Source organism: Trichomycterus rosablanca, chromosome 23 (assembly GCF_030014385.1).
Source record: "Trichomycterus rosablanca isolate fTriRos1 chromosome 23, fTriRos1.hap1, whole genome shotgun sequence".
Lineage (NCBI taxonomy): Eukaryota > Metazoa > Chordata > Actinopteri > Siluriformes > Trichomycteridae > Trichomycterus > Trichomycterus rosablanca.
In genome coordinates, this window is record NC_086010.1 from 757,628 (window position 1) to 782,712 (window position 25,085).

Sequence of the window (25,085 nt, forward strand, 5' to 3'; positions counted from 1 at the left end):
CGATTAGCAAGTCATCAACATATTGAATCAACAGGGTGTCACTGCTCAAAAGGTTCTGTGTTAGTAAGACAGAAAGGTCTTCCACCAGACATTTGTTGAAGATGCCCGGGCTATCCTTATAGCCTTGAGGCAATCTGGTGTAAGTATACTGTTGGCTTCTGTATGTGAAAGCAAAGATTGGCTGAATGTCACTGGGAATGGGAATACTAAAAAAAGCATTCGCTAAGTCTACCACAGAGAAGAAACAATGATCAGGAGTCAGATTCTGCAGGGATCTGTAGGGGTCTGGGACAGTAATGTTTTCCGTATGTGTGACTTTGTTTATGGCTCTTAAGTCATGGACCATTCTGTATTCACACCTGTCTTTGCCAGCCTTAGCCACTGGCAGAATCGGTGTGTTCCAAGCAGACATGGTCGGAATCAAGACGCCACAAGTCAGTAGATCATTAATGGTGTGCTGTATGCCTATCTCAGCTTCTGGCTTCAGCGGGTATTGTAAAGAAACCGTCAGGGATGGCATTATAAATGCAGTTCTTTTTCAGAAAAGGGGGAGTGGTGTCAGAGCTGTACTCTTGTACCATAGCTCAAGATTGGACCCAGTGGTAACAGGTCAACCAGGTTGTGTCAGATACCTAGCAGCATTGTCCACAGCAATTACCAAAACAGCACATTTGGTCATGTGTCATCCCCTTATAGTCAATACAAGTCATGGTGTGACTGCATTTTTGATTTCCACAGCCTTTACCCTGTCAAGAGCGAGAAAAGACAGAATCAATAGTATTCTCACTCAACCTCATATCTCATACACTACAGGGAAAATGGTGAACATGACTGAAGGTCTGAATTCCGACCCTGATGCAGAACCACATTGCTGTGAGCAAATTACACAAAAACTGTTGAAGTGTAGGGAAGATTTGGAAGACACTCCTTTAGAGGACCCTGACTTGACTCTATTCTGTGACGGATGCTGTTACAAAGGGGACAAGGGACTTGTAGCCTCATATGCAGTAGTCAAGCAGACTAATGAGGGTTTCATCCCTGTGGACTCAGGAATCATTGAACAACCAGCGTCTGCCCAATTGGCTGAGTTAGTAGCAATCACCAAAGCATTGGAGAAAGCTGCTGATCAAACAGCTAACATCTACACAGACTCAGCTTATGCCCATTCTGCGTTGCATCTTGATGGGCCGCAGTGGATAAGGAGAGGACTAGTGACTGCACAAGGGACACCCATCAAGCATGCAACACAGATTTTTCAGCTGTTGAGAGCAGTAAATAGACCAAAGAGAGTGGCTGTGATTAAGTGTAAGGGTCATTCAAAAGAGCCTGGACTAGTGACACTAGGTAATGATGCAGCAGATCAGGCAGCAAAGAAAGCGGGAGGATACATTAGCCAAATGGTGGTGTTGGCGTCAGAAAACTTGCCTGAGCTAAAAGAAGAGCAGGTAAGGGAAATGCAGGAAAAGGCAGGAGCATATGAAAAGAACAGCTGGTTAGATAAGGGAGCTAGTGTAGTGGAAGGACTGTGGAAAAGTAAGGAAGGATTGATTGTGGCACCATCACATTTGCTCACACTGTTGATGAAAGAAGCACATGGTCCAACACATGTAGGTACGTCCAACATGCTTGACAGTCTGATGCAAAATTGGTGGCATCCACACATTAGGGATATGGTGAAGAGGTTCGTGGTTGACTGTGAGGTGTGTCAGAGCTACAATCCAAAACCAGGGTATAGAGTGACTGCAGGACGGTTTCCTGTCCCTGAAGGACCCTTTAAAGAAATTTGCATCGATTTCACTGATATGGGGGTGGAACACCGAGTGAACGGCTATCGTTACATCCTAGTCATGGTAGATAGATTCACTAGGTGGGTTGAAGCAATCCCAGCCAAAAAGGAAGACTCTAAAACGGTGGTGAAATGGTTAAAAACAGAACTAATACCCAGATATGGAGTTCCCACTGTGATTCGTTCAGATAATGGGGTTCATTTTAATAATGCCAAATTACAGGAGGTGGAAAAAGCTTTGGGGATAACACACAGATTTGGAGCTGTGTACCATCCCCAGTCCCAAGGGCTGGTGGAAAGGGCCAATAACACCATCAAGACTAAACTGGCCAAAACTTGTCAAAGCTCCAAATTAAATTGGGTTGAGGCTTTGCCCCTGGTGTTGATGTCCATGAGAGCATCGCCCAGGAGTGACACTCACTTTTCCCCACACCAATTGCTAACTGGCAGACGCATGCCAGGGCCACCTAGAGACAGGGTGGTGAACAAAGCACTAGATTTGTGGGATGAAAAATTGGACAGCTACATGAAAGCCTTAACTAAACTTATTTCCAGCATTAATCAACAGGTTAGACCCAAGGACAAGAAGAAGGAGCCAGAACCAAAGGTAAAGGTTGGACAGTGGGTAAGAACCAAGGTTCACAAAAGGAAGTGGGACAGCCCAAGGTGGACCGGTCCATGGCAAGTAACAGAGGTCACCTCACATGCTGTGAAAGTCAAGGGTAAGAAAGGAAATCTGTGGCACCACATCATACATTGTACCCCTGCAGATCCACCAGGTAGAACCTGTGAAGAGACCAGAGAAGACCTGAGCAAGAATCTGCCCCTTTTCTGGCACGAGACAGAATTACCAGAGAAACACTCAGGCTGGTGAGAAGAGAGATCCGGTAATGTAGTAACTGAAGGGGGTAAGTATATTGCACATTGTATTGGTAATGGTCTTGTTCCAGAAGCCGGAGCTGCAAAACAGACAGGAGAGCAATTTGGAGTGAAGGACTTGACAGCAGCTCCTGTGGGTAAATACACAATACACAGTGCCGAGAGGAGTTCCTGATGAGTTCAAGGCTAGAGACCAGATTGCTGCAGGCTTTGAGAGTGTATTCTTCTGGGGGTCCACAATTAACAAAAATGTAGATTGGATTAACTATTTGTATTATAACCAGCAGGCGAAGTCCAGGAAACTGTGCTCTACACATGCAAATCGATGGGCCAAAAGAAAACGTAAAGAATGAGGAAGATCAGGAGTACTGGACTTAACTTCAATGTTGAGTGTTTGTCTGTCTCATTTGTCAATATTCTTCTGTCTAGATTGCTGATCGATGGATGACACCAAAGGGGGACCCCAAGAAGCAAGAATAGAAGAAAATGTTATGAATTAATGTTTTGTGTGTATTTAGCTACAATACAACATATATAGGGTAAAGGACATATTGATAGTTTAAGTAAATAGTAATGTTAAGTTGCAAAACACATAGGCACATATTTGATTAATGTAATCCTTGCATGATTGGTGATGGTTCAAGTTGTCCAAAAGGAGATCTAAAGGGGGACCATGGATTTCCTGTCCACAAAAATATATCATCATCAATACATAAGGGAATTTAGCTTACTTTGAAGATGTAACACATATAGGGAAGTCTCTAAAGGACTGTAAATTTTGAATTTCTTTCCTATCCGGTTGCTGAAAGGTCCAGAGTAGCTTTTATTGTGTAACTATAGCCTTCTGATGCTCTTTGTTGAAGTGAATGCAATGTTTTGCATTCAAAGGGGGAATTGTTATAATATAAATTATTATTGGGCATTACAATATGGGTCTAAAACATTTTGGTATTCCAACAATGAAATAGTAGTTCGGCCTAATGGCCACGTGGCTTAAAACCAGTTAGAACTGGCTGAGTGGAAGCCTGAAACAAAGGGCATACCTTATATGGAGTAGTTCCACACCTGGCCACTAGGGGGGGGACGGCAAACTATAAATAACGGCTGCGCACTCAACTCGTGGTCTATTGCATCTCTTCACTTAGAGGCTTTAGAACGCAGCTGCCTGTGAACTGGAGGAGAAACCAACGTTTTCTGAATAAAACTTTTAAACAACGTCACCTAGCCTCCTGATAAATTTGAATCGATTTTAACAAAAGATTCACAACACAACAATGGTCAGAAGATTGATCTTAAGCAGAAGTGACGGAGTACCATGTATTTTATTTTTGAATATAATCTGTTGTTCGAGTGCTCAATATATGATGAGATACAAGAACTTTGTGATCTCACCATTAATTCTTATGGTGCACAAAATAAGTATTGCTATAAAAACATGACTTACCTTCATCTGCACGAATGCGCTGCTGCAGACAGATCTTCTCTCTTTAATTTAGTTATTTTAGTAGCTCAGACCGCCTTAAGATGGATCAGCATGGAGCATCTGAATCATCAGAAACCTCTGATTCACTAGTAGACTGAAAAAGAATCAAACAATTAATTAATATCAGCAGCTATGTAATCAGTACACAGTTTAGCATTTACCCCGTGGTAACACACCCGACAGAAGCTGAACCCAGTCAGGGCTTTAAGCATATATAGATGGACAGGCGGGCACAAAGGTGGATGAATGGATGGATGAATAGATAGTGTCAGCACCAAAACTGTAAAGAAGTGAGTTGTTTCACATATTTTAACACAAATATATTTTAAACACAATATATTTCTCAAAAAGCAACTAGCACTTTCATTTGTTCATTTATAGTAATATTATCTGTAAACTTAGAATCATAAAAGTGATATGTTTATTACAGTGCAGTTCAGAACTATAACAGCACTATAAACTAAGTAATCGCACCAGTCTTAACATGCTGCAAGCATTACTAGGCATTTAAAAAGCACACAGTCAACTAGCTAACAGACTGGTAATGCTAATGGTAACGTTTAGCTAACGTCCAAGTAACTAATTTGAAGACATAGAATCCTGAGACCTGTGTTATTTTCAGCTTTCTTAAATGGCCACTTATTTTAATAACATTTCAGGCATAGTGTAGATATTTCTGTTTATTATTATAATCTGTTTAAGTTTATGACTTACCATCAAACTTCAGGGTTTAGCAGAGCGCCGCTTCACCAACGTCTTTTTATCCATTTCTCACTTTCCAGATAACAGTTTAGGCGTTGATGAGATCTTCCGTCGTCAGATTCTTGTTTCCTGTAACGAGCTCTGACTTAATACCACATGTAGCAGGAACTTCATCTTTAAGCTAACACACAGCACGTACTTTCACAGACTCGTTTCTGAGAATGAAAGAACTGAAAACACCACGTTTGTATTTGGTGTGGTTAACCTGAGGTGAAGCTCTGTGTGTGTGTGGAGGCAGAGACGGCTGGTTAAGATAAAGGTCACAGGTCAAGTGTGCATGTCCAGAAAATAACTTTAGGTGCTTGCAGAAATCTGTAGCGTGTCCGTACATAGAGACTGACGAGGTGTCTGTAGAAGAGAGGTTTGAGCAGAATAGACATAATAAAGGAGCTATAAAGTCTGTCTGAGTGATTTATAATGTAATATTTGTCCTGTCTGCATGGGGGTCTTTGTATTTTTGTAATATTATAAATATGTACATTTGTGCTGTATTCTCTCTCATTGGAATATTATGAATATATTGAACATTTGTATATATTTAGTATTTTTAGATGTAAATAATGTAGTGTTTTTGACATGTTTTTCATGTCATGTAATTAACTTACTTACCCCCCCCCTGCACACATACACTTACACCCTTCATTCCCATACCTCTATTATATACATTAATATTCTCTTGCCTTTCATTTACTTATATGATCATAGTTATACTTTAAATTACTGTAAACATCAGACATTAGAAGAAGTAACTATGAACTATTCTTAGTTGAACTGTAAACTGTAAGTCGACTAAAACTGTTAAAACTGAATCTCACAGTTCAACAATATCATGTTTATAGTTGAATTGTAAACTTTACAGTCAATATTATTAAACACTGTAGAGGTGAACATGAACTTCATAGTAACATGAGAGTTCACAGTTGTACTCATGGTCGAACTGTAAAGGTGACAGTAGAACTATAAACTATTATGGTTCAACTGTAAACTTAAGAGTTTTACTGTAAAACTTCACAGTAAATTTTTTCCTGGGTGAGCACCAACTAGTCCAGTCACACCCACTTCTAAAGTGAAGCTGCTGTTCCAGTGCATTCCTGGAATTGTTTCATTTTATTCAGATATTTAGGTTTGTACAGTATATGGATTGGTAATGTATTAAAAATGATTGAATTGATTGTTTTTTATTTTGCAGATGGATCAAGCAGATGGATCTGTTCGACAGGGTAAATAAATATTTATTTTTCTCATTTATTTCAGCATGTTGGCATCACAAGAAAAAACTCATCTGATTTTCTCCAAAACATCATTAAACGTTCTGGGTGATTTTAATAAACTACAGGATATTTTACTGAGCCAGGATTTATATTTGCATTTCAAATGAGCACAAGGGGGCGCAGTACTGGAGATCCTCTCTTTTCACATGTACTCATGAGAATCTGTTGTGTTTCAGCTGCTGCTTTCATAGATCGGAATCAGCACCAACTCATCCAGAGAGCCTGTGGTGTGGACGCCATCCTGGACCAGCTCCTGGGTTTAAGGGTCATTAACTATGAGGATTACAGTAAAATCCGGGCGGAGAGAACATCTCAGGAAAAAATGAGAGCTTTATTTGAGGGTCCTATGAGGGCAGCTGGAGATTCAGGAAAAGCTAAGCTGTACGAGATCCTGCTGAGGGAGCAGCCACACCTGATGGAAGATCTCCATGCTGCTTCTGGAAATCTGCGTTAAACTGCAGATTCTTCCTCACATCATGTGAGCCTGAAAATAAATGTTTAATCTGGGAAAGTATAATACCCCCCCCCCCCCCCCCCCCCCCCCTTAAGAATTTAGAGCAAGAGATGTCAAACCTGACTTTAGAGCCTCCACAGATCTCCCAGACTCCTCTGGACCTTCTCTTTTAGTCTCACCTTACAGTTCCAAAGCTTTTCAATAGGTTTTAAATCAAGCAACTGGTGGTCATGGTACGTCATTCTGCTTATCCTCCCATTTCTGAGTGGATTTGGATTCATGTTTTGGATTTGAACTGCTCTGCTCCAAGGATCCGTCCACAACCAACATGTTTCTTCTTGGAAGAGCCAGCCATATCTTCATTTAGCATCTACCGGCACGTCATGGAGTCCATATAGTCGTGTTTACAGGGCATTAAAATGATTATTTGTATGCAATTAATATTCCAGTAGTGACTAGTGACCTCCAGGTGCTTCCTCATGTGGTTTAACGTGACATTACCTGCCAGTGACACGCCCCATTACACATCATGATAAACGACTAAGGAACTCTGGCCTCTTTACCTCATATTTATACCTCAGTGAAACAGGAGATCATGGATGCTCTAAACACTAATATAACAGCTCCAATTGCATGATTTTGTTCAAAAGTATTTTTAGAATTTTTAAATGCATTTACTTGATTTAAAGATGAGATTTAAATAAACTTTTTATGCAATTTTTACCAAAGGTACCAGTTACTATTTATGGCATTTAGCAGAAGCTTTTATCCAAATGATCAAATACCAGGCAAGCAACCGTCTTTGTCCAAAATAAATAAATATCAAGAATTCCTAAAAAATAAATCTACAAATCAAAGTGAGAATTTACTAACAGCAGCTGATATGATTGATCTGGTGGTGCAGAACGTTCCTAATTCCTCATTACTGATAAGAACTGAATATGCTGGTGACTTCTCTGTGCCCATACATGTAGAGCTGAAGATAGAAGGCCTTATCTGAGCCAGGTTCCACTTTTTGCTGCAGATGTTGTGATGTTTTCCTGGTCCAGTCCCAAATTTTATGGTGCTGCTGCCCTCTACACTCTAAAAAGTAATTCAGATGGCCTTTAGCCAATACTTAAATATATGCACTGCTGTATGATAAAAAATCAAGTTACATTATATTACACAACTTTTTACTTGCAGTTGTTATTTTATTGAGTTCTGATAACGCACAAATTATAAGTGTTGTTTCAACACACTATAATGAATCACCTGAACTTAAGATATTTGGTTAAACAATAAAGAACAAAATTTAGCTTCTAGCAACTTAAAATACATACACTGTACGACTTAATTTTCTCAGTAGTTTGAATTCGCCCCGCCCACACGGACAGAAACGGTCTGTGTTCTCAAGGCGCCCTTTCTTCATTGTGGAGTGAGTTTTTTACAAGCAAGGTGAGCATTCTAACTGTTACAAACATTTTTGGACCTACTGTATATATCTACAGATTTCACTTTTATGATTTGAATAATTTGCCCGCTTTGCAGGTGAAGGTCGGTAGGCACAGACTACAAGAGCGAGAGAGCGGGAATAAAGCAATAAGCCACGAGAGGCCGTGCGTTACTGTGATTTTAGCACGGGGATGACGTTTTTGGTACGACGCATAGCGGAGTGCCTAAAACTTCTTTCCCCGTGCTAAAATCGTAACAGTAACGTACGGTCTCGAGTGGCTTATTGCTTTTATAAAACGCCGGTCAACATAAAATATAATAAATACAACAATGTTTAATTCATAAATGTATTTATTGTGTATAAACTTACAATAAAGCATTCTTCCGCGACGCAAAATAGTTCGATTAACAGTGTTGCTAGGCAACATGAGGGCGAAAATAACATTAATTTTTTCTTTTCAGTGCCGTATTAATATGGAATGATGTGAGGTGGTCCTAGGTGTGTGTTTATCGGGGATTTTACAACGGCTTCGAACGCGGCTCAGCCAATCAGATTTTAGGACCGGAACTATCCGTTTTATAATGAGAGTTTGAGTGCTATGCAAATTAGCTAGCTAGCCAGCTTTTCTTCAGCCTGACATAGACCGACACACCATTTGGTGTTATAAACTGAGTAAAACTTGACTTTTTCATGGATTAAAATATTTCCATTGACATAAAATTTCCCTGGTGAGCTATTAAAAACGTATTTTTTTGTTTAGTCTATTTTGCGATGTTTGTGTAGCAAAAGTAGCCAACAACTATGCTAAGGTTAGCTAGCTAATTATTACATGTTTGCATTCTAGGTAAAAAAAAAACTAAACAATAATTATTACTCATTTGTTTAATGCATATCATTTTTCAAATACTGATATGTGGAATTTGTTTTTTCATAGTTTTTATTGTTGTCCACTAATGGGAATTGTTAAAAGTAGATGTGTTCTGTAATAAATGATTTTTGGTAATAATTCATGTTTCCATGTTTTTGTATCATTGTTTAAATTGTTTTACATTCAGCAGATTCAGTAAAATGCTAAAAAGACTAATGCAAAATGTTGCCTTAATTTTTTTTGTTGACCCAATGTTTTATTTCATATTAACAACTTTTAAGTTAAATGAATATTAAATAAAACATTGGGTCAACAAAAAAAAATCAAGGCAACATTTTGCATTAGTCTTTTTGGGTTATGCCAACTGCTCATAGAATTACGTTAATCCAACACAATATTATAGGTTTGGTGGATTAGCTTTCCATAATTCAGTAAAAAGCATTTTTAAATAACATCAACTTAAAAATATCTGTTCATGTTGACAGTTATTAAGTTTGTGTAATTTAAAATATTGTGTTGGATCAGCGTAATTCTACGAGCAATTGGCATAACTCGAAAAGACTAATGCAAAACGTTGCCTTAATTTTTTTTGTTGACCCAATGTTTTATTTTTTTAGAGTGATACTGGACATAAGTTGAGGTCCATCACGGAGAGTCTGTGTCCACTACTGGTGTCCACTACTAGATTTGTACAATCATAAGCATTTAGTGTTAGACGACTTGTGATGTACAGTCAAAGGAACATTAGACACATTAGAAACGAGTTCGTTATGAACTTCTAGAGAAGAATATAGTCCTAAAGAAAGACATCTCAAAGGGACACGACTGTGTTCCATCATCCCACCAATAATAAACAATTTATGAAAATTATTGATCAGTGGGGCTTTTTAATGGTCTATCAATCAAAATCAGCACCTAAAAACTGCTCTGACTGGTGCTTGCATGTGCTTTTCAACCCCTGAACTGATCGAATGAGGCAGTGAGATCCCCCAGCGCCGGCCCCCCACCCCCCACCCCAGCGCCAGCCCTGATAGACTAGTGATGTGCAGGAAGAAGCAGCCCACTTATTTACTGAGCCTTTAGGACACAGAGCCACACTTGAAGAAAATATTGGTAAAGTTTTACTTTAATTGTATTTCAGTTGAACAGATTACAGAAAAGTGAGTTCCGTGTAAAAACTGAAATCCTATAATTCATATAAAACTGATGTAAAAGAGTTTAATAGGAAACGTTCTCTGTTCTTCTGATAGATTTCCGGTGGGTTCTTCTCCAATCTAACTGCACATCAGCATAAAAACTGTAAGTATTAAAACAAGAACATCGAGTCTGTTGTTTTTAAATGTTAGTATTTTACACAGTTAGTTGATAGTTTTTCTTTTATTAAAACTCGTACCGGTGGTTCTTCTTTTATTAAAACTCGTACCGGTGGTTCTTCTTTTATTAAAACTCGTACCGGTAGTTCTTTTATTAAAACTCGTACCGGTGGTTCTTTTATTAAAACTCGTACCGGTAGTTCTTTTATTAACACTCGTACCGGTAGTTCTTCTTTTATTAAAACTCGTACCGGTGGTTCTTCTTTTATTAAAACTCGTACCGGTAGTTCTTCTTTTATTAAAACTCGTACCGGTAGTTCTTCTTTTATTAAAACTCGTACCGGTGGTTCTTCTTTTATTAAAACTCGTACCGGTAGTTCTTCTTTTATTAAAACTCGTACCGGTGGTTCTTCTTTTATTAAAACTCGTACCGGTGGTTCTTCTTTTATTAAAACTCGTACCGGTAGTTCTTCTTTTATTAAAACTCGTACCGGTGGTTCTTTTATTAAAACTCGTACCGGTAGTTCTTCTTTTATTAAAACTCGTACCGGTGGTTCTTCTTTTATTAAAACTCGTACCGGTGGTTCTTCTTTTATTAAAACTCGTACCGGTGGTTCTTCTTTTATTAAAACTCGTACCGGTGGTTCTTCTTTTATTAAAACTCGTACCGGTAGTTCTTTTATTAAAACTCGTACCGGTGGTTCTTCTACACTCAGAATCTTCAAATAAAAGAACCATTAAAGTTCTAGATGCATCTTTGTTCCCAGAGTAAATATTTTTGTATAAAACATTTACTTTTGTGCAGTCTTACATAAACAGTTCCAGTGAACCATTTAATGTGTTTCATAAGAGAAGTAAACACACCCCAATCCAACAAACTTCAATTAAAAAAAAAAATCCAAGATTTCATTTATTTATCTGGAGGAAAAAACATTCAAATTAAAATGTATTTGAAGAGAGAAAAGAAAAAAGGCAGAACCTAAAGCAGAAGGTCCCGCCAGTATTAGGGAAGGTCGTAACACTAATCCTTTAGAGGATGAACAAACAAATACATGAACGTCCTTTAGCAAATTTGTAATTTATGGGAGTCATTCTATAATTTGGGGTACATTCCATGTCCAATGATAATAATTATATTTATTCTAACTATTTTCTTTAAAAATGTCATATTTTACCTATTAATGGAAAACATGTTGTAATATCACAAAAAACATGATGTGCCTCCTACTGCTTCATTTAGCTTGAAATTTGCCATGATGTTCCTAAATGAAGAGTTTTTGTTGTGTCCGTTTTTTAAGTTGAGGATGCCTTTGTTTCAAAATAATGAATAAAATCATTAAGGGCAACAAAATCTATTTTTTATTCATTTCAAGTTTAAATACTAAAGAAAAATAATACTTTTTTTAAAATGAGTTTCTCTTTTAAATAATTTAAATATCTTTATTTATTAATGTCCGCAAAAAGTCTGTCAACTATGTTACTAACAGAACTCCACTCAGCAACTCAGAAATGGTTTGTTCTAAAACTATGTGACCAGCATTACATGATATCATTTCTCTCTGTGGAGGGTACACTCTAAAAAGACATGTGTTAAAAATGACACTGTGTGGAATTTCAACACACGTGATGAGTGTGCTCAGGGACGGCACATGCTGTTGATTTAAACACAGTAAATGTGTTATTCTGTTTTTTGCACACCCACTGTGTCAGGATAATTAACACACACAATGTGTGTTAATTATGTGTAATCAAGAAAATGGGTAAAATAAAGACTAATACAAATGGAAACAGGTTATTTTACTGTATAATATTACAAATGTTTAAATAAATTTTTTGTGACAAGTAATAAATTAAAACAAGATTACAAACAGTTTAACAGTAAAGGTAAAACTATTCAATATTTTGTAATGAATAATGGATTAAGAATGTATTGAAATTACAAATGGCTAAATAGTAAAGGCCCAAACACACTTTTAAATATTCAAATGCAGTTTCTTGTGTTCTTTCCCATTCTTAAAGATGGTTGCAGGAACTCGTAAAACATCTGTTTCTCTGTCCTAAAAGAAAGACAAAAAATATCATTACAATGTGCTGTGATTCTCTCTCAGTCTTGTGTACACAATACAAAATATTAACTGAATTAAACAGTTTATTAATATTTTAAATAACATTCCGATATTCCTCCAGATTTGTCATCAGCTGTCTAATTATTCACATCGGCTGTTTAACAAATTATTAAACAAGTCACTTGAAAACTACAGTTACAGAATACAAGCTAAAATGTTTCCTTTACCAGAATAAAGTAAATCGGATGATGAATTTTGGAAGAGTTTTATTATTTATTTAGTTTCTTTACCCTAAATATATCCACCACTAACAGCTTTAATGCTAATGATGTTAGGCAATGTTGCTAACGATTCGATTTAAAGAACCGATTCTTCCGAACAACTCGTTTCAGTGAATACCTTTCAGGGTGGATAAATAATACAAATAACATTAGTTCTCTGAATTCATGCAAGTTATGACTGTGATATTTGAGTTAACTAATTATTTGAATTTTTCGTTCCACCTTAAGTAGTTTAGCATTTACATCCAGGCTAGGGTTGCCAACCGTCCCGTAAAATACGGAATCGTTCCGTATTTGGAAACTAAACGTGGTGTTCCGTATTGAACTGATACTGGACGCGCTTTGTTCCGTATTTTTATCAATGGGAGAGAAACGCTGCAGAGTAGACTGTTCAATACTACTAGAGCTGGGCGGTTCCTGAATCACCCGGGTTAATGATTCGAATCTTTGTACTGAATCAAGAATCACGAGTCCAAAATCTCAATGAACCCGGATCCTACGAGTCCTCTGACTGGCTTCTGCTCAGTACACAAGGCGAGTGAGCCGACTCATTAGAAACACCTCTGACTCAGATGATTTGGCTGAACCGGCTTCACTCCAGTGTATGAATCTATAGATTACTTATAAGTAATACGTTAAATATTCCAATAAACAGCGTTTACACACACTGGTGTTCGTTATGTGGCTGATTTTATGCACATGCTATTATTATTATTATTATTATTATTATTATTATTATTATTATTATTTTTATTATTATTATTATTATTATTATTATTATTATTATTATTATTATTATTAATCATCAGTAGTGGTATAGATTAGTAATGCAGCATATCCCCCCTTCCTCCCCCATGATCAAGATTTCACTTAAAAAAATTGTCAACTTGTCACTGATAAGAGAAGTGTGAGGGGCCAAGAGAATTAAGAGAGAAGGATTTATTTACAGAAGATAAATGCACAGAAAACAAGTGATATTTGGATGCATTTTAATGCAGTAAATCAGTTGCAATCAGAACGTCAGTATAAGTGACTCAACTGACTCAAGTGACCCAAGTGAACCGGATCACATTACTGACTCAGATTAACCCGAGTGCATAAAATGAACCGAATTTACCACCACTATAAATACACCGCTGTTTGAGTAGCGCAGTGGGCAGCGCATATCGTGCACATTCTTCTGCCCTAGGTTCGAATCCGGCTTAGGGTGAAACTAAAGTAACACAAACAGGGCCGGCGCTATGGGGATCCCACCAGCCCAGGGTGTTCCTTATTTCCAGTTCTGAAAGTTGGCAACCCTAATCCAGGCATCCACTGTTATACTGTTTAAGGTGGAATGTGAGCCAGATAAGCAGCTGTGATTAAGGAGTCAAACTTTCGATTCTTATGAATGAACTCAGCCTCTTAACAGTCCTAATGAATCAATCGATTCAGTTTATCGATTCGTTTAAACGGATGATTTAAAAGAACCGATTCAGTCAAACGAACTGAGCTAAACTAAGCTAAAAATGTTAAATTCGCTTCTCAGAAATGACACAAAGCGTGTTACAGACTGCAGAACACAGTAGCTGTGTAGAAAAAATAACACATTACTTCTTAGAGTGATTGAACAAACTGTGGTGAATGTCCTCTTATTTTTAAAAATATTTTATCTATAATAGAACATTGTCAATGAGTATATTAATTGACCGTCAACTTTGTTACATTGTCATGGTTACAATTTTAAAAATAATTTTAATTTAAATGTATGTTCAAATTAGACATTATTCTGTTCAAGAAATGACATGTGGTCAGCCAGGTAAGGTCTACCACTGAAGTTATGGGTCAAAATAGGGAAATTGTCAACTATGTTACCTGTCAACTAAGTTACCTAGTAGTCTACATCTACTGTCCCTTTAATATAAAATTAAAAAAATCATGTTTAAGCTTTGCAACTAGTGGATATGTTACACTGAAGGAATATATTAACATGAACCCCTGATTGTTCTATTGAGAGAGAAGATTGTTTTTGTACTTTTTGGTGATGTGAAATGTACCCCAAATTATAGAATAACCCATGGATGAATCCTTCCTTCGTAAAACAAAACCTACATATCTGAGTAAATAATACATATTGTAAAATATAGGTTTTGTAGTATGTGAGGAACATTTATTTGTGTGTTTAACAGTCGGTTCGACCATCTGAAATTGAATAGTAGAAAACTTGAATGGATGTAGTTACTTTACTGGGTCATTAAGAGTTTGTATTCCAGTAGTTTTACGACGCTCCCTAAAGCTGAAGCAGCAGTTTGAGCTTTTACATCCTGGTCAGTTCGCTTTGTTTAGTTTTTCCTAAAATAAACTCATTTAAACCTGTTATTTATATATAAAATTGGTTTGAAACTTTAAACTTAGTGAGTATTGTGAGTATTTTGAGTATTTTTCGTGAGATGAATCGGAATGCCGAACGTCAAGCAAACGTCAAATACCAAACCAGGAGATGGGGTGCATGGTTTTTAATCCAAACTCATTATTACAGGTTTATCAGATGGATTATGAACGTTATAATAAATGTAAACCTGTTGATCTTTGGATCATTTCACTAGATGTCAGTGAGCAGTAAAAAGTCTGTAAAGGCTCATTTTTATCCCAAAAGTGGGTTTAGGGGATTACAAAACAAGTTGTTCTAGGAGGAGCTGGCATTCTTACCCAAAACCAACATAAAAAAAGAAGCAATTTAGCACAATTTGTGAAATTGTGAAAGTTCATAGTAAAACTGTGAATTATTTTACATTTTTACTATGAATTTTTAATGGTAAATTGACCACTTCATGGTTCTACTGTGAAATTGTATAGTAATGTAGGTGACAGTTTCACTATGAACTGTTGGTGTGTCGGGTGGGTGGGTGGGGGTGAGGTGTTGGTGGTGAACTGTGACATGAATTATACCGTTTTCCTAGCGTTGTGTGCCATGGCATGTATGGGTTTATTATATTGTGAGGTTGATATGCCTGGGATCCACAAATCAGGATGAGCATTTGCTCTTGACAAAGAAGAAACCAACGCCAACACGCCATATGAAGTCTTTGAAAAATGCCCGCTTTCTCTCTTCACTTCGATCCCAGGCATGTCAATCTCAGACACAGCTCATGCAGTTTGACAGAGAAAGAGAGGCAATCACCATGAAGCATAAACATCTCACAATATAATAAACCCATACATGACTGGGCACGTAACACCTTGCTTGTCCACGTTGTTGAATGTGCTGGTGAAGAGCACTTTCTGGACCTTCTTCATGGGGAAAATCTGCTCGGCCACCTTTGAAAATGCAAAAAGAAAAATAAATCAAACATTTGCCTCCATCAGCTGTAAGCTACAGGGGCCCTAATATATCTGATCTGCAATGCATTACATCTGATGTATCATAGGGCATAGACTTGGTGAGAGTATCAGTATATAAATGCAACATATATTTATACATGGTCAGAAGATTGATCTTAAGCAGAAGTGACGGAGTACCATGTATTTTATTTTTGAATATAATCTGTTGTTCGAGTGCTCAATATATGACGAGATACAAGAACTTTGTGATCTCACCATTAATTCTTATGGTGCACAAAATAAGTATTGCTATAAAAACATGACTTACCTTCATCTGCACTAATGCGCTGCTGCAGACAGATCTTCTCTCTTTAATTTCATTATTTTAGTAGCTCAGACCGCCTTAAGATGGATCAGCATGGAGCATCTGAATCATCAGAATCCTCTGATTCATTAGTAGACTGAAAAAGAATCAAACAATTAATTAATATCAGCAGCTATGTAATCAGTACACAGTTTAGCATTTACCCCGTAGTAACACACCCGACAGAAGCTGAACACAGTCAGGGCTTTAAGCATATATAGATGGACAGGCGGACACAAAGGTGGATGAATGGATGGATGAATAGATAGTGTCAGCACCAAAACTGTAAAGAAGTGAGTTGTTTCACATATTTTAACACAAATATATTTTAAACACAATATATTTCTCAAAAATCAACTAGCACTTTCATTTGTTCATTTATAGTAATATTATCTGTAAACTTAGAATCATAAAAAGAGATAAGTTTATTATAGTGCAGTTCAGAACAATAACAGCACTATAAACTAAGTAATCGCACCAGTCTTAACATGCTGCAAGCATTACTAGGCATTTAAAAAGCACACAGTCAACTAGCTAACAGACTGGTGGTAACGTAATGGTAACGTTTAGCTAACGTCCAAGTAACTGATTTGAAGACATAGAACGCTGAGACCTGTGTTATTTTCAGCTTTCTTAAATGGCCACTTATTTTTATTTAATTTCAAGCATAGTGTAGATATTTCTGTTTATTATTATAATCTGTTTAAGTTTATGACTTACCATCGAATTTCAGGGTTTAGCAGAGTGCCGCTTCACCAACGTCTTTTTATCCATTTCTCATTTTTCAGACAACAGTTTAGGCGTTGATGAGATCTTCCGTCGTCAGATTCTTGTTTCCTGTAACGAGCTCTGACTTAATACCACATGTAGCAGGAACTTCATCTTTAAGCTAACACACAGCACGTACTTTCACAGACTCGTTTCTGAGAATGAAAGAACTGAAAACACCACGTTTGTATTTGGTGTGGTTAACCTGAGGTGAAGCTCTGTGTGTGTGTGGAGGCAGAGACGGCTGGTTAAGATAAAGGTCACAGGTCAAGTGTGCAAGTCCAGAAAATAACTTTAGGTGCTTGCAGAAATCTGTGGCGTGTCCGTACATAGAGACTGACGAGGTGTCTGTAGAAGAGAGGTTTGAGCAGAATAGACATAATAAAGGAGCTATAAAGTCTGTCTGAGTGATTTATAATGTAATATTTGTCCTGTCTGCATGGGGGTCTTTGTATTTTGTAATATTATAAATATGTACATTTCTGCTGTATTCTTTCTTATTGGAATATTATGAATATATTGAACATTTGTATATATTTAGTATTTTTAGATGTAAATAATGTAGTTTTTTTGACGTTTTTCATGTCATGTAATTAACTTACTCTCCCCCCCCCTCCACACACATACACTTACACCCTTCATTCCCATACCTCTATTATATACATTAATATTCTCTTGCCTTTCATTTACCTATATGATCATAGTTATACTTTAAATTACTGTAAACATCAAACATTAGAAGAAGTAACTATGAACTATTCTTAGTTAAACTGTAAGTTGAGTAAAACTGTTAAAACTGAATCTCACAGTTCAACAATATCATGTTTATAGTTGAACTGTAAACTTTACAGTCAATATTATTAAACACTGTAGAGGTGAACATGAACTTCATAGTAACATGAGAGTTCACAGTTGTACTCATGGTCGAACTGTAAAGGTGAGAGTAGAACTATAAACTATTATGGTTCAACTGTAAACTTAAGAGTTTTACTGTTAAACTTCACAGTACATTTTTTCCTGGGTGAGCACCAACTAGTCCAGTCACACCCACTTCTAAAGTGAAGCTGCTGTTCCAGTACATTCCTGGAATTGTTTAATTTTTATTCAGATATTTAGGTTTGTACAGTATATGGATTGGTAACGTATTAAAAATGATTTAATTGATTGTTTTTTATTTTGCAGATGAATCAAACAGATCGACAGGGTAAATACAGATTTATTTTTCTCATTTATTTCAGCATGTGGGCATCACAAGCAAAAACTCTGATTTTCTCCAAAACATCATCAGTTCTGCAGAGACTTAAACGTTCTGAGTGATTTTATTAAACTACAGGATATTTTACTGAGCTATGATTTTTTTTTACAATTCAAATGAGCACAAGAGTGCAGTACTGAAGATTCTCGCTTTCACATGGACTCATGAAAATCTGTTGTGTTTCAGAAGCTGCTTTCATTCATGCGAATCAGGCCAAGCTCATCCAGAGAGCCTGTGATGTAAATGCCATCCTGGACCAGCTCCTGGGTTTAAGGGTCATTAACGATGAGGAATACAGTGACATCCGGACAAAGAGCACACCTCAGGAAAAAATGAGAGCTTTATTAAGGGGTCCTATGAGGGCAGCTGGAGTTTCAGGAAAAGCTAAGCTGTACAAGATCCTGTGGAAGGAGCATCCATATATGATGAAAGATCTCAAAGCTGCCTCTGGAAATGTACGTTAAACTGCAGATTCTTCCTCATGAGTCTGAACATACATTAATCTGGGAAAGTATAGTAAACAAAAGTAATAATTATAATTGATGTCATTTAAGAATCTAGAGCCTCCACAGATCCCCCAGACTCCTCTGGACCTTCTATTTGGCTTCACCTTGCAGTTCCAAAGCTTTTTAATAGGGTTTAAATCAAGGAACTGGTGGTACTGGTACATCATTCTGCTTGTGTGGGATTTGGATTCATGTGTTGGATAACTTTTGTGTCTTATGTGGCATTACCTGTCATGTAGTTTGGAGCATGGAGGTGTTCAGTTGTAGATTTACAGACTTGATGATCCTTAAATGCTAATACATTCTAAATATCCATAATTGGCATTTTTAAAGAACGTTTTGGCTTCCTAACTGTCCTCCACAGTGGGCGTACAAATGAAATACACCTACTTTATTTTGCCAGTTGTGCCCTCATAAGTGATCATTCGGTTCAGGTGGATGTTCTTCTATATATCATCGTTTCTCCCTCCCAGAATTGCCATTGGTGTGTGCATTTTTTGTTGTTGTTGCTTTGTTCCTATTATTTTGGCCACTTTTCAGATAACAGTTTAGGCGTTGACGAGATCTTCCGTCGTCAGATTCTTGTTTCCTGTAACGAGCTCTGACTTAATACCACATGTAGCAGGAACTTCATCTTTAAGCTAACACACAGCACGTACTTTCACAGACTCGTTTCTGAGAATGAAAGAACTGAAAACACCACGTTTGTATTTGGTGTGGTTAACCTGAGGTGAAGCTCTGTGTGTGTGTGGAGGCAGAGACGGCTGGTTAAGATAAAGGTCACAGGTCAAGTGTGCAAGTCCAGAAAATAACTTTAGGCGCTTGCAGAAATCTGTGGCGTGTCCGTACATAGAGACTGACGAGGTGTCTGTAGAAGAGAGGTTTGAGCAGAATAGACATAATAAAGGAGCTATAAAGTCTGTCTGAGTGATTTATAATGTAATATTTGTCCTGTCTGCATGGTGGTCTTTGTATTTTGTAATATTATAAATATGTACATTTCTGCTGTATTCTTTCTTATTGGAATATTATGAATATATTGAACATTTGTATATATTTAGTATTTTTAGATGTAAATAATGTAGTTTTTTTTGACGTTTTTCATGTCATGTAATTAACTTACTCTCCCCCCCCCTCCACACACATACACTTACACCCTTCATTCCCATACCTCTATTATATACATTAATATTCTCTTGCCTTTCATTTACCTACAGTGTATCACAAAAGTGAGTACACCCCTCACATTTCTGCAGATATTTAAGTATATCTTTTCATGGGACAACACTGACAAAATGACACTTTGACACAATGAAAAGTAGTCTGTGTGCAGCTTATATAACAGTGTAAATTTATTCTTCCCTCAAAATAACTCAATATACAGCCATTAATGTATAAACCACCGGCAACAAAAGTGAGTACACCCCTTAGTGAAAGTTCCTGAAGTGTCAATATTTTGTGTGGCCACCATTATTTTCCAGAACTGCCTTAACTCTCCTGGGCATGGAGTTTACCAGAGCTTCACAGGTTGCCACTGGAATGCTTTTCCACTCCTCCATGACGACATCACGGAGCTGGCGGATATTCGAGACTTTGCGCTCCTCCACCTTCCGCTTGAGGATGCCCCAAAGATGTTCTATTGGGTTTAGGTCTGGAGACATGCTTGGCCAGTCCATCACCTTTACCCTCAGCCTCTTCAATAAAGCAGTGGTCGTCTTAGAGGTGTGTTTGGGGTCATTATCATGCTGGAACACTGCCCTGCGACCCAGTTTCCGGAGGGAGGGGATCATGCTCTGCTTCAGTATTTCACAGTACATATTGGAGTTCATGTGTCCCTCAATGAAATGTAACTCCCCAACACCTGCTGCACTCATGCAGCCCCAGACCATGGCATTCCCACCACCATGCTTGACTGTAGGCATGACACACTTATCTTTGTACTCCTCACCTGATTGCCGCCACACATGCTTGAGACCATCTGAACCAAACAAATTAATCTTGGTCTCATCAGACCATAGGACATGGTTCCAGTAATCCATGTCCTTTGTTGACATGTCTTCAGCAAACTGTTTGCGGGCTTTCTTGTGTAGAGACTTCAGAAGAGGCTTCCTTCTGGGGTGATAGCCATGCAGACCAATTTGATGTAGTGTGCGGCGTATGGTCTGAGCACTGACAGGCTGACCCCCCACCTTTTCAATCTCTGCAGCAATGCTGACAGCACTCCTGCGCCTATCTTTCAAAGACAGCAGTTGGATGTGACGCTGAGCACGTGCACTCAGCTTCTTTGGACGACCAACGCGAGGTCTGTTCTGAGTGGACCCTGCTCTTTTAAAATGCTGGATGATCTTGGCAACTGTGCTGCAGCTCAGTTTCAGGGTGTTGGCAATCTTCTTGTAGCCTTGGCCATCTTCATGTAGCGCAACAATTCGTCTTTTAAGATCCTCAGAGAGTTCTTTGCCATGAGGTGCCATGTTGAAACTTTCAGTGACCAGTATGAGAGAGTGTGAGAGCTGTACTACTAAATTGAACACACCTGCTCCCTATGCACACCTGAGACCTAGTAACACTAACAAATCACATGACATTTTGGAGGGAAAATGACAAGCAGTGCTCAATTTGGACATTTAGGGGTGTAGTCTCTTAGGGGTGTACTCACTTTTGTTGCCGGTGGTTTAGACATTAATGGCTGTATATTGAGTTATTTTGAGGGAAGAATAAATTTACACTGTTATATAAGCTGCACACAGACTACTTTTCATTGTGTCAAAGTGTCATTTTGTCAGTGTTGTCCCATGAAAAGATATACTTAAATATCTGCAGAAATGTGAGGGGTGTACTCACTTTTGTGATACACTGTATATGATCATAGTTATACTTTAAATTACTGTAAACATCAAACATTAGAAGAAGTAACTATGAACTATTCTTAGTTGAACTGTAAACTTTACAGTCAATATTATTAAACACTGTAGAGGTGAACATGAACTTCATAGTAACATGAGAGTTCACAGTTGTACTCATGGTCGAACTGTAAAGGTGAGAGTAAAACTATAAACTATTATGGTTCAACTGTAAACTGAAGAGTTTTACTGTTAAACTTCACAGTACATTTTTTCCTGGGAAGCACCAACTAGTCCAGTCACACCCACTTATAAAGTGAAGCTGCTGTTCCAGTGCATTCCTGGAATTGTTTCATTTTATTCAGATATTTAGGTTTGTACAGTATATGGATTGGTAATGTATTAAAAATGATTTAATTGATTGTTTTTTATTTTGCAGATGGATCAAACAGATCGACAGGGTAAATAAAGATTTATTTTCTCGTTTATTTCAGCATGTTGGCATCGCCAGCAAAAACTCTGATTTTCTCCAAAACATCATCAGTTCTGCAGAGACTTAAACGTTCTGGGTGATTTTATTAAACTACAGAATATTTTACTGAGCTCAGATTTTTATTTATAATTCAAATGAGCACAAGAGAGTGCAGTACTGAAGATTCTTGCTTTCACATGGACTCATGAAAATCTGTTGTGTTTCAGAAGCTGAATTCATTGATCGGAATCAGGACAAGCTCATCCAGAGAGCCTATAATGTAGATCCCATCCTGGACCAGCTCCTACCTATAAGGGCCATTAATGATGAGGATTACAGTAACATCCGGGCGGAGAGAACATCTCAGAGTGAAATGAGAGCTTTATTAAGGGGTCCTATGAGGGCAGATGGAGTTTTAGGAAAAGCTAAGCTGTACGAGAGCCTGTGGAAGGAGCGGCCATACGAGATTAAAGATCTCAAAGCTGCTTCTAGAAATGTACGTTAAACTGCAGATTCTTCCTCATGAGTCTGAACATACATTTTTTAATCTGGGAAAGTATAGTAAACAAAAAATAATTATAATTGATGTCATTTAAGAATCTAGAGCCTCCACAGATCCCCCAGACTCCTCTGGACCTTCTATTTGGCTTCACCTTGCAGTTCCAAAGCTTTTTAATAGGGTTTAAATCAAGGAACTGGTGGTACTGGTACATCATTCAGCTTGTGTGGGATTTGGATTCATGTGTTGGATAACTTTTGTGTCTTATGTGGCATTACCTGTCATGTAGTTTGGAGCATGGAGGTGTTCAGTTGTAGATTTACAGACTTGATGATCCTTAAATGCTAATACATTCTAAATATCCATAATTGCATCTTTAAAGAACGTTTTGGCTTCCTAACTATCCTCCACAGTGGGCGTACAAATGAAATACACCTATTTTATTTTGCCTATTGTGCCCTCATAAGTGATCATTCGGTTCAGGTGGATGTTCTTCTATATATCATTGTTTCTCCCTCCCAGAATTGCCATTGGTGTGTGCATTTTTTGTTGTTGTTGCTTTGTTCCTATTATTTTGGCCACTTTTCAGATAACAGTTTAGGCGTTGATGAGATCTTCCGTCGTCAGATTCTTGTTTCCTGTAACGAGCTCTGACTTAATACCACATGTTGCAGGAACTTCATCTTTAAGCTAACACACAGCACGTACTTTCACAGACTCGTTTCTGAGAATGAAAGAACTGAAAACACCACGTTTGTATTTGGTGTGGTTAACCTGAGGTGAAGCTCTGTGTGTGTGTGGAGGCAGAGACGGCTGGTTAAGATAAAGGTCACAGGTCAAGTGTGCAAGTCCAGAAAATAACTTTAGGCGCTTGCAGAAATCTGTGGCGTGTCCGTACATAGAGACTGACGAGGTGTCTGTAGAAGAGAGGTTTGAGCAGAATAGACATAATAAAGGAGCTATAAAGTCTGTCTGAGCTATATATAATGTAATATTTGTCCTGTCTGCATGGGGGTCTTTGTATTTTGTAATATTATAAATATGTACATTTGTGCTGTATTCTTTCTCATTGGAATATTATGAATATATTGAACATTTGTATATATTTAGTATTTTTAGATGTAAATAATGTAGTTTTTTTGACGTTTTCATTCTCTTCACCTCTTCATTCACATTCCTCCTTTAAATAAGTACATAAATATTATATACATTAATATTCTCTTGCCTTTCATTTACCTATATGATCATAGTTAAACTGTAAATTACTGTAAACATCAAACATTAGAAGAAGTAACTATGAACTATTCTTGGTTGAATTGTAAACTTTACAGTCAATATTATTAAACACTGTAGAGGTGAACATGAACTTCATAGTAACATGAGAGTTCACAGTTGTACTCATGGTCGAACTGTAAAGGTGACAGTAGAACTATAAACTATTATGGTTCAACTGTAAACTGAAGAGTTTTACTGTTAAACTTCACAGTAAATTTTTTCCTGGGAAGCACCAACTAGTCCAGTCACACCCACTTATAAAGTGAAGCTGCTGTTCCAGTGCATTCCTGGAATTGTTTCATTTTTATTCAGATATTTAGGTTTGTACAGTATATGGATTGGTAACGTATTAAAAATGATTTAATTGATTGTTTTTTATTTTGCAGATGGATCAAACAGTTCGACAGGGTAAATACAGATTTATTTTTCTTATTTATTTCAGCATGTGGGCATCACAAGCAAAACTCATCTGATTTTCTCCAAAACATCATCAGTTCTGCAGAGACTTAAACGTTCTGGGTGATTTTATTAAACTACAGAATATTTTACTGAGCCAGGATTTATATTTGCATTCCAAATGAGCACAAGAGAGTGCAGTACTGGAGATTCTCTCTTTTTTACATGGACTCATGAAAATCTGTTGTGTTTCAGAAGCTGAATTCATAGATCAGAATCAGCACAAACTCATCCAGACAGCCAGTAATATGGACGCCATCCTGCACCAGCTCCTGAGTTTAAAGGTCATTAACCATGAGGATTACAGTGACATCCACGCAAAGAGCACACCTCAGGAAAAAATGAGAGCTTTATTAACGGGTCCTATAAGGGCAGCTGGAGTTTTAGGAAAAGCTAAGCTGTACGAGATCCTGATGAAGTAGCAGTCATGTTGTATTTTGTAAAATGTAATTGTAGGAAATAAAGAAATAAATCAGGACAGTTCTGAACGTTTACTTTACTCACTTCATTCTACTCTCTCACATCTCATACACACTGATATCTACTGGCAGAAGTAACCATAGAACAACATATTTCCCCTTTTTGTAGAGAAAGCACATTACTTGCTACTTGAAAGCTGTAAATAACTTTAACACTTATCTGGCACATGTATTTATACATTTCAACGCTATCAAAACTAAACTGTTGAACTTGGTACTTATATGCATTGACAGTACTGAAACTGATATAGGTTTTACTTAAACATTTCTACA

The 25,085-nt window shown here is 37.5% G+C and overlaps 2 protein-coding genes across 2 annotated transcripts in view; one reads left to right on the forward strand and one right to left on the reverse strand.

Annotated features, from left to right (window-relative positions):
- The first annotated feature begins 10,187 nt into the window (after positions 1-10,187).
- LOC134300888 (uncharacterized) lies at positions 10,188-24,808 on the forward strand. The gene is made up of 7 exons (XM_062985348.1): positions 10,188-10,237; positions 18,213-18,234; positions 18,472-18,740; positions 22,071-22,092; positions 22,331-22,599; positions 24,264-24,285; positions 24,529-24,808. The coding sequence occupies exons 2-7, from the start codon at positions 18,213-18,215 to the stop codon at positions 24,753-24,755; spliced, it is 831 nt and encodes a 276-aa protein (XP_062841418.1). The 5' UTR covers positions 10,188-10,237; the 3' UTR covers positions 24,756-24,808.
- Positions 12,061-25,085, reverse strand: part of LOC134300887 (uncharacterized) — a 40,993-nt gene continuing 27,968 nt past the window's right edge. Inside the window, exon 4 of the mRNA XM_062985345.1 lies at positions 12,061-12,308. The gene's annotated coding sequence lies outside the window, so the exon portion shown is untranslated. The remainder of the gene's footprint in view (positions 12,309-25,085) is intronic.

Excerpts from the sequence above, each read along its gene's own strand:
- LOC134300888 (XM_062985348.1), top strand. The coding sequence starts at position 18,213 with ATGAATCAAACAGATCGACAGG. Across the intron at positions 18,741-22,070 it reads TCAAAGCTGCCTCTGGAAAT|ATGGATCAAACAGATCGACA; the intron begins GTACGTTAAACT and ends TTTATTTTGCAG. Across the intron at positions 22,093-22,330 it reads GGATCAAACAGATCGACAGG|AAGCTGAATTCATTGATCGG; the intron begins GTAAATAAAGAT and ends GTTGTGTTTCAG.